The sequence below is a fragment of the Octopus bimaculoides genome, chromosome 10 (assembly GCF_046866305.1).
Source record: "Octopus bimaculoides isolate indiv1 chromosome 10, ASM4686630v1, whole genome shotgun sequence".
In the NCBI taxonomy this organism is placed as follows: Eukaryota; Metazoa; Mollusca; class Cephalopoda; order Octopoda; family Octopodidae; genus Octopus; species Octopus bimaculoides.
Window position 1 is genome coordinate 92,689,568 of NC_142937.1, and position 10,269 is coordinate 92,699,836.

Consider the following 10,269-nt stretch of genomic DNA (forward strand, 5'->3'; position numbering starts at 1 on the left):
TACTTTGACATCTACCAAGCACTCTTCCTTTTCTTTTTATCTCTCTCTCTCTCTTTCTCTCTCTGTCTGCTCTTCTTACTATCTTTCATCATTTACTTATCCCTCCCCCCAGCCTTTCTCTCTTTCTTCTTTTTGTCTGTCTTTTCCTATTTATCTTTCTCTCTCTTTTCATTTCCTCCCACCTTACTCTCTACTCTCCCCGTAGTTCAAAAGCTTTTACATCTGGCTCTCTTTCTCTCTCTTTCTATCTCTTACCCTCCTTTCTTGCTCTTATTTTTCCCTCCTTTATACTCTTAATCTCTTCTCCTTCTTTAACCATCTACCTCTCGCCTCTTTCTTCTCTTTTCATTTCCTCTTAGCATCTCTACATCTTTCTCTTTCCTTCGTATTATTTTTATATTCCCTCTCTCTGTCTGTCTCTCTCCCTCTCTCGCTTCTTACGTCTGTCATCCTCTCCTTCTTTCTCCCCTCTCATTTAGCCTTCTTTCCCTTTCTTTCCTCCCCTTCATTCTCTGTTACGTAAACACTATCCATTTCTCATCTCCCTTCTGTTTTCTTACATCCCTACCTTTCATTTCTCCCTCTGTTTCCTTTCCTTTCTTTCTCCCATCTTACCCTTCCCCTCATCCTCTTCCCCTCTCAGATACAATGCTATGATTCCCAAGTCCCTCTCACCTCATCTCATCTTACCTTTTTACTTTCATGCTTCTCATCCCACCTCCTCCTTTATTACCCTCACTCAACAACATGCAGCAGCAGTATTCATTGTACCAAGGGAAGCTAACGGTGTAAAGTGAATCCATGTAACCTAAGTGTACTTGGTACGTCTTCATAGCAACGGCTGAGACGGAGCTGTTGTAACATTCTACCTTTCTTAACACAGTATCGCATCAGAATATTTATTATACCATTTCAAAGTAGAAAACACACACACACACTCACACAGCCAAAATCTCTAATCAGTTTTTTAATATTTTCTCTTTCATTCATCTGCAGTTTTTAAAATAAGTAGTGATATACTAAAATCGTTCTAAAATCTATGGTCTTGTTTCTCTGCTAGAAATCATTATGATTATTAACAAGCAAATGGATTGACAGAAAATCTAAAGTAACGAACGAAAAAAAAGATGCTTGTCTGTATTTAAATACGTTCCCAGTTGAAATTCCATCAGGGTCGACTTCACCTTTCATCTTTCACTTTGGGGCAGTCGGTAAAATGACGTTGCGAGTCGATCTAATCTTCTACAGCACACCTTTCCCAAAGTGCGTGGCTTTTTGTACCCTTATGTAAGAAATTGGTAAGTGAAGCCTGGTTTTCGATGCTTAAATCACACAGTCTTACGTTTGTGTTGTTTCTCTGTGAAAAGAAAGCTGGGGACGTCGCACCTTGTCGACCATGCTTGGCCATTCTCCAATAACAAAAGATGTTAGCAAGTAGAGAGGAAGGAGGATGAGAAGACGCAGCAGCAACGAAAGACTAATCACGTTAAAGAAATAACGGATTGTATATTTATTTCTCTTATTTCTCTGCTCTCTGATTTTGCTATTTGGTTCTCGTTTTGTGATGCATGTAATTTATGAAGATTGGCTGTATAAAAAGAAAAGATCTGAAGAAAGATAGAATCATATATATTTTTAAAAATCGAAAACATTTCGTTGAAGATGCTGTGATGCTGGTGACAGCTTCGAGTTTTGTCCGATGGAAGTTTTAAGTTTGCTGTTGGTGCTGAAGCGAAAACAAACAAAGAAGCTTAGAGGTGATCCTTTGTGTTGTTGTTGTTGTCGTTCTGTCGTCTCTTCAAATTAACTGAGTCAAGGAATGAATGAACGGTTTCGTTGATCAATCGGCTAGGTTGGCATTCTAAGAAAAAAAGAATAATAATAATAATAAATATGTCCAGCCAAACAATGAACGATTGTACCATGTCTGACTACTACAGCAGTAACAACAATTACGATGCCAGTGACCCGAGTCCAGCTTATATGATGCCACCACCGACACCACCGCCGCCTCCGTCACCACCTCCACCACCGATCACAACATCGACAACATTAAATTGTCGTACATCAGCAACAACATCGACATCAACAACAGCAGCGACAACAACAAATAGTAATTCGAACACTAGCAACGTCTGTCGTGCCATCGGACGGGGCAGATGTTGTCGCGACAGTTGCAGCCAAAGATGCCGCGGATGGAAAATCGAAGAACCTGGCGGACCGAAACTCTGGCGACAAATGGTCATCGGGTTTGTGAGTGCCGCCTGTGTTGGACTTATCATGTTCTCGTTAGGGAGTATCTTTATTTCTGAGGCAGTTCGGTCACGTATATCTATCACCATTATGCTCTGTATCATGGGAATGGGTAAGTACATGTGATATTACTTTCTCTTTCCATATCTGTCTACCTTTTTATACACCTATGTTTATGTATCTATCATCTACCTCTCTGCATATGTGTGTGTGTCTATAGTATAGACACGTATGTGGAGTCTGTGCACATATCAGTCCGTTTATATATGTAGCTTTCTGTTTCCCTACCTATATATCCTTATAATTTGCATAATTATGTCAGTGTATTACTCTATCATTTGGTTCATTTGTATTTGTCTTATCCATTCTCCACCAACTCAAATGATTGTGTGTGTTTAGCTATGTCTGTGTTTATACACACACACATAGTCGTGTCTATCTATCTATCTATCTCTCCTATATATATAGTTGGAATTTACATAGAGAGAGAGAGAAAGAGAGTTATGCCTCTGTGCTGTGTGTCGCTCAAATTACTTTACTGTCTTAGAAATGGAAAGGACACATTAGTCTATATAGTCCTAGCTTGCCCTTTATCACTAGATCAAGTCTGAGCAGTATAAGACTGGCAGATAAGGAAGTCACACAGACAATGCAGTTTCATTGAAGTTTGTTCAGTCTGTTTAGACTGTCTCTTCTTCCTTCACCTGATTCTAACGGTAAATAAAGACAGCAGCTACGAGGGAGCCTATATGTGGTCGGTAGGACTGCTAGAAATCGCATTGAAATCCTCTTTAAATCACATCCCGCCCTCTTAAAATGGGACACATTAGATAATGTAAGTCTGGCGGGGTTCAGTAGCTGGGAAGAAGAGACAGCATAGCCATGGTTGAATGATTCTGATTATTGTTTCTGCATGATCGGAGCTGACCTAGAACTATTGCAGCACAACAGTAGTTTATAGATAAATAAATATCTGTTTTCGTTTTGAAGGTTCTTTTCTTTACATTTGTTGTAAATATTTTTTTGGTTTTTGTGTATTTAAATCGTTACCTCCTGGTTCTGAGTTCTAGTTAAGGTTTTTACTTTTAAATCTCTTCAGTTGAAACAGTTTCGAGCACCCCCGCCGCCGCCACCAGTTTCTCACCTCCGCTTCTACCACCCCATCAACACTATCTTACATTATGGGGTAGACTAAGGTAATGCAGAAGCCTTTGTGCAGTCGCTCGACGTGCCAGAAAGAAACAGCAGCCAAAACTCCCTCCAAGTCATACTCTGTCGTCTTAATTAGGGAAAGGACACGTTAGAGAATGTAACCTTACATACACTCCTCCCCTAAAAAGGACGGGGTGGTCGCAACCGATTGATCTTTGATCATGGACCTGCTCGATGGAGATCGAACAAACGTTGGGGTGCTTTTGTGACTTGATTAACGGAAATCATCACACTCCTCACCACCACCACCACCACCAATGTCGACTTCGTCATCATCATCATTTCCATCTTATCATTATCTTCATCAACACGATCGTCGTAATTACAAAACCGGTAGCGAACCGCACTAAATACTTGCTGCATTATAAATTTCCCTTCTTTCATCATCCAAGTTCAAATCCCACCAGTTTTTTAATTGGGATTTCGATACCTCTGTGGTCAATAAAACAACTCCCGATCAGTGTACAGAGGGTTTGCATTCCCTGATGACCTTTTGATTGTCGGAGATCGTTACTTTGTTATATAATTACTGTCGTGTTGTATATTTCCGTAGATAAAACGGAGTGTTGTGGAGTTCATGCTTTTACCATACTTGTGTTGCAGAGTTAAGATTAATGTAGAGGGAAAACTTTGCGATGTCACGGCAATTTTACTCTGTGTGTTCCTCGAAACGGTTGATTCCTCTCTCTCTTGGAATACTTTTTGTCACGTTCATTGAAATGTGAGAGAAGAGAAATCATTGAACCAACCCAGTCTTCGGCAATACTGTTCTGATTCACTGCTTATTTCAATGACGAAAGAAAAAGGGGCATGGTTTTCAACATGGAATTGAAACTGTGTCGCGAGAATCAACGCTTCCATTGTCCTATCTCTTACCAGGAGCTCTCCTTCGCACATGCACTCGTTGTTTAGCCTCAATTCAACCCTGAGCACCATCCGATCTTTCTGTGTATTTGTAGCTATTTCGCCTAATCTGTCCTTCTCTTATTTGAGACTGTAGGATACGTGGTTAGAGGAAATTCAGGTGCTGTTTCTAGCAAGTTGACCCACCTCAAAAGATTTCCTTGTTATCTCAGTTGAGTGTTAGTTGTGACATTTTGCCGCAAAAATTCATTAACTATTTTATAATGCGAAACCTTCTGCTCTGAAACTGTCGTTACACGTGGGTCTGACATAAAGAGAACAATTGGAAAATCTCTCAGCATTTGTTAGACAGTTGCGTGGCCTCTGTTCCTTATAATATGCAGAACTAAGAAAGCCTTGTGCAGACTACAGTTGTCGTCATCATCATCATCATCCACAATATCATACCAGATTTAATAATAATAATAATAATAATAATGACGATAATAATAATAATAATAATAATAATAATCCTGTCTACTAAAGGCACAAGGCCTGAAATTGGTGGGTGGGGGCTAGTCGATTACATCGACCCCAGTACTCAACTGCTACTTATTTCATTGAGCCCAAAAGGATGAAAGGCAAAGTCGACCTTGGCGGAATTTGGACTGAGAACTTAAAAACAGGTAGAAGGCCACTAAGCATTTTGCCCCCTGTGCTAACGATTATCTGCCAGCTTGGCACCTTCAATAATAATAATAATAATAATAATAATAATAATAATAATAATAATAATAATAATAATAATAATAATAATAATAATAATAATAATAATAATAATAATAATAATAATAATAATAATAATAATAATAATAATAATAATAATAATAATAATAATAATAATAATAATAATAATAATAATAATAATAATAATAATAATAATAATAATAATAATAATAATAATAATAATAATAATAATAATAATAATAATAATAATAATAATAATAATAATAATAATAATAATAATAATAATAATAATAATAATAATAATAATAATAATAATAATAATAATAATAATAATAATAATAATAATAATAATAATAATAATAATAATAATAATAATAATAATAATAATAATAATAATAATAATAATAATAATAATAATAATAATAATAATAATAATAATAATAATAATAATAATAATAATACTACTACTACTACTACTACTACTACTACTACTACTACTACTACTACTACTACTACTACTACTGCCTTTAACTTTTGGTTCAGACCAGTAATTTCGAGGGAGACGGCAAGTCAATTCCATCGACCCCACTGTTCAACCAGTATTTATTTTATCGACCCTGAAAGGATGAAAAGCAAAGTCAACCTCCACCAGCAACATTTGGACTCAGAACATAAAAAGGAACAAAATGCTACTAGATATTTTCCCCAGTGTGCTAACGATTCTGCCACATATTTTGTAATCAAAATAGTAATAATTAATTATTAATTTTAAGGCAAAAGTTGTTATTAATGTCAATTTTTGATTTTTTAATTATTATTATTTAATTTAAGATTTATTTCAAAAGTATACAGTTAACATTATTGACCTTGATGTCATGATCCTCATCATTATTTAACATCCGTTTTCAATGCTGGCATGGGTTGGACAGTTTGACAGGAGCTGTCCAGACTTCATATCACTTTACAGAGTGTGCTGTGTGCTTTTTACATGCCTAGTATTTATTTAGTGACTTCGCCAGGAAGATGTAAGTCTGGATATGAACTTGGGTTGTAAAGAGAGAGAATTAAATCAGTCCTACTCATTTCTCTACTGATTTTGTCCACCAACAACCAGAGCCTTCAAGAGAAATTTGGCAACGCTGAACGAGCCTGCTTTCAAACCCTAGGAAGAAGCAGTGGACCTCTTGAAATTCTAAAGGACTGTGAGATTTTTCTCTTTTTTTATTTTGAGAGGAGGGCCCAGCATCTAGTTATGGACCTCTCATTAGATCTTGTGATTCTGGATGCACCACTTGAAATCTCACCTTAAAGGTCCTGCCAACACCTATTCTCCAGGACAGGTAGAAGTCCCACAAATTTGGGAAAGGTGTATACTTGATTATACAAAACTCCCGTATGTGACAGATGTTTTCATTTAATGACCCTTAAAGAGTGAGAGATAAAGTTAACCTTGGCTGGATTTGAACTAAGAATATTTAGAGCTGTAGCAAGATATTGTTCTGCTGATTCTGCCTACAGTCATCTTGATCATCATCATCATCATTTAATGTCCCATCTTGCATGCATCCATGGGTAGGATGGTTGACAAGAGCTGACCAGGTAGAAAACTACCCCAGGCTACTGTGTCTGTTTTGGCAGGGTTTTTACAGCTGGATAATTTCTTACATAGGATCAGGGCAAAAATCAACTGTCATTTATTTCAGCCCCAGTACTAAACTGGTATTATTTTATCAACCCCAGGAGGATGAATGGCAAAATTGACCTTGGCAGGATTTGAACTAAGAATATGAAGAACCAGAACAAATACTGCAAGACATGTAATGATTCTGCCAAACCATTGTTCAATCAAAATAAATCTTTTTTCTAACATAGACTGAGGACCAGAAACTTTTTGGCAGGTTGGGGTTTTCTTGATTAACTCTTGATGCCATCTTACCTGAGACTGGCCTGTTTCTCTGATACATATTTCATGCTTTAAACTGATCTAAATGAAAATGCTCCATCAAAATTCCATGGCAATTTATATTTGAAACACCATTCTAATAATGACAAAGTTATTTTACTAAATTCTTCATTATTTTCAAACTTAATTGAAATAAAAGGCAGTATGTTTCAACAGAAATCATTATCATCATCATCATCATCATCGTTTAACGTCCATTTTCCCTGCTGGCATGGGTTGGACAGTTTGACTGAGGAATGGCAAGCCAGAAAGCTGCACCAGGCTCCAAACTGATCGAGCAAAGTTTCTACAGCTGGATGCCCTTCCTAAAGCCGAGAGTGAAAGAGTTAAACAATTTCCAATCCTTAACTGTTAATTTATATTTTTCACCCCAGGAGGGCTAGAATAATGTTATTGTTATTGCTATTAGCAAGAAACAAGCTGGCAGAACTGTAAGAGTGCTGGAAAAAAATTGCTTAGCGGCATGTCTTTTGGCTCTTTCCATTCTGAGTTCAAATACTGCTAAGGTCAACTTTACCTTTCATCATTTTGGGGTCAATAAAATAAGTACCAGTTGCATACTGGGGTCAATCTAATTGACTGCCCCACCTCCCCCCAAATTTCGGGCTTTGTGCCTAGAGTAGAAATGAATAGAATAAGTACCAGTCATACACTGGTAGGGTTTTGTATCTGAACTATTGTTGTTCAATTTTGAGTGAACCAGCTCAGATTTCTATTACTATGAAATTTGAGGAACATGGGTGGCAGCAAAATGGCAGAGTTATTATATCAAGGGACTGGAGGCCTTGTGGTATTTATTTTGACTTTCTTTGCCTTTCATCTTTGTAAGATCTTTGTAACATTGAGTAGCAGCCAAGGGTGGCAGGTTGATAGAATTGTCAGACGAAATACCTTGTTGTATGTAACGAGACAGTTAGGCACAGCCATTTGGGCGTGAAGATTTGACATGGCTAATAGGGCATTCAGCCTATTTGGACAACAGTACCTTTCGGTGTTGGAGTAAATACACACACACACACACATACACACAAACATACTCACACATACAGACAGAAAGAGGGAGACATTACAATTTATTAATTAAACATTTTATTTGACATTTGAACATGATTGACATTAAAAACTTTCCATCTCCTCATCTGCTTAGAGAAATATACTCACACACATTGACAGAGAAAAAAGGAGGAAGAGAGTGAGAGAAGCAATAAAATGCCTGATGTCAAATAAGTCAGCGGTGCCAAAAACAAAAGAAAAACAGTCTCATAGCCTTTGCAGAATACGTTCCAGCTGTTTGTCTTTTAAGATCTAAATGGTAGTAGACTTTATCTACAGTCTAGTTTAGCACCACCTTTGTGTCTGCCTTCAGCTGTGACCATCTTGTTGCAAGCATTTGGATTGAGTTGTCAGTCTGACAATAACTGCCTCTTACCAGTCTTGGAATTCTTGAGAAAATTAAAGATCATAGAGGCTGCCCTTGATTTCTGAATAAATACAAAAGAAAAGAAATTTTTTAATATATTTCTAAAAATGGAGTGAGTCGATATCTTCAAGGATTGTTTGGGTCATTTGTTTAGTTTCTATTTACATTACGGTGTGCTGGAGTGTATACAGTGCATAGGGAGTGTGTGTGTGTATGTGTATGACTTTGTTTTGCATGATTCCTGATTTGAAATCATGTGTTCAAACAGTTATATTTTGGCAAGAAAAAAAATTATTCACATTATTTACATTTGACGGATATTTGTCCTCATCTTGTTTGTTGTTAACACAACGTTTCGGCTGATATACCCTCCAGCCTTCATCAGGTGTCTAGGGGAAATTTCGAACCTGGGTTCTCATTCCTAAGGTGTTTTTCGATTTTATTATTATTATTATTATTATTCAGGAATCGAACTTGGAATCTTGGGGTTAGTAGCCCCCACTCTTAACCACTTTTTTAAGAGAGTCTCTACATCTATACAGGAAAGTTAGATGGTTTGAAAGACGAGCTAGTTTTTGATGGAGTTTCTCTATATGCTTCCATCGAAGTCTAATGTCAGCTCCATACCAATTCCTGAATAATAATAATAACAATAATAATAACAACATTGATAAATACCTTAGGAATGGTCTGAAATTTCTCCAAGCCACCTGATGAAGGCTGGAGGGTATATCAGCCGAAACATTGTGTTAACAACAAACAAGATGAAGACAAATAACCGTCAAATTGAAATAATATAAATAATGTACATAATTCCTCATCTCTTAAATATAGAACTGTATTAAGAAAAAAATGACCATCCCAAAACATAGCACATATATATATATATATATATATATATATATATATATATATATATGAAAAAATGACTAGAAATGGCTTTTACATATATATATATATATATATATATATGAAAAAATGACTAGAAATGGCTTTTACATATATATATATATATATATATATATATATATATATATATATATATATATATATATATATATATAGTGTTGCTATTATGCAAAAGTGTTGTAAGTCCAAAACGTTGCTTTTTTCAGAAAACGTAAAAATAGTTCCGCCGCCATTCCATAGCAAAACCGTTGTATTACACTTTGACAATTTTTGATGTTTTGGCATCAGAAGCAGCTGGAAATACGATAGTTTATCCAAAAGAATCGGCTATTGCAAGCAAAAATAAATATTTATTTCTTTATTGCCCACAGGGGGCTAAACATGGAGGGGACAAACAAGGACAGACAAAGGAATTAAGTCGATTACATTGACCCCTAGTGTGTAACTGGTACTTATTTAATCGACCCTGAAAGGATGAAAGGCAAAGTCGACCTCAGCGGAATTTGAACTCGGAATGTAACAGTAGACAAAATACCACTGAGCATTCTGTTGCCAGCTCACCACCCTAAAGCGAAAATAAATACCGAAAAAAACGCATTGGTCAAATTTGGACATACGACAATTTAACATTATAGCAATGATGTATATATAAACGCATGAGCACACAGGTGAATTTATGTGTATACACACACACACGCACACGCACATATATACCTGTTACCTGCCAGACATTATAATTATTCAATATGTTGCTTTGTCTGACTCATGTGTGCTTGCATGTACATGACTGTATGCTTGTGTGCATGTATGTGCATGCATGCGTACATGCATGCGTGTGAGTGAGAGCGTAAACAGATCGATGTGGCTTGTCTCACTTGGAAATGAAGCTGTCTGTACATCGGCAGCAGGGGAGGTGCAGGTT

General features: G+C 36.5%; 1 protein-coding gene across 1 annotated transcript in view; it reads left to right on the forward strand.

Moving 5' to 3' along the window:
• The first annotated feature begins 737 nt into the window (after positions 1-737).
• LOC106882091 (uncharacterized) overlaps positions 738-10,269 on the forward strand; it is a 49,658-nt gene continuing 40,126 nt past the window's right edge. Inside the window, exon 1 of the mRNA XM_014932649.3 lies at positions 738-2,365. Within this exon, the coding sequence (XP_014788135.1) occupies positions 1,894-2,365 (472 nt within the window). The 5' untranslated portion in view covers positions 738-1,893. The remainder of the gene's footprint in view (positions 2,366-10,269) is intronic.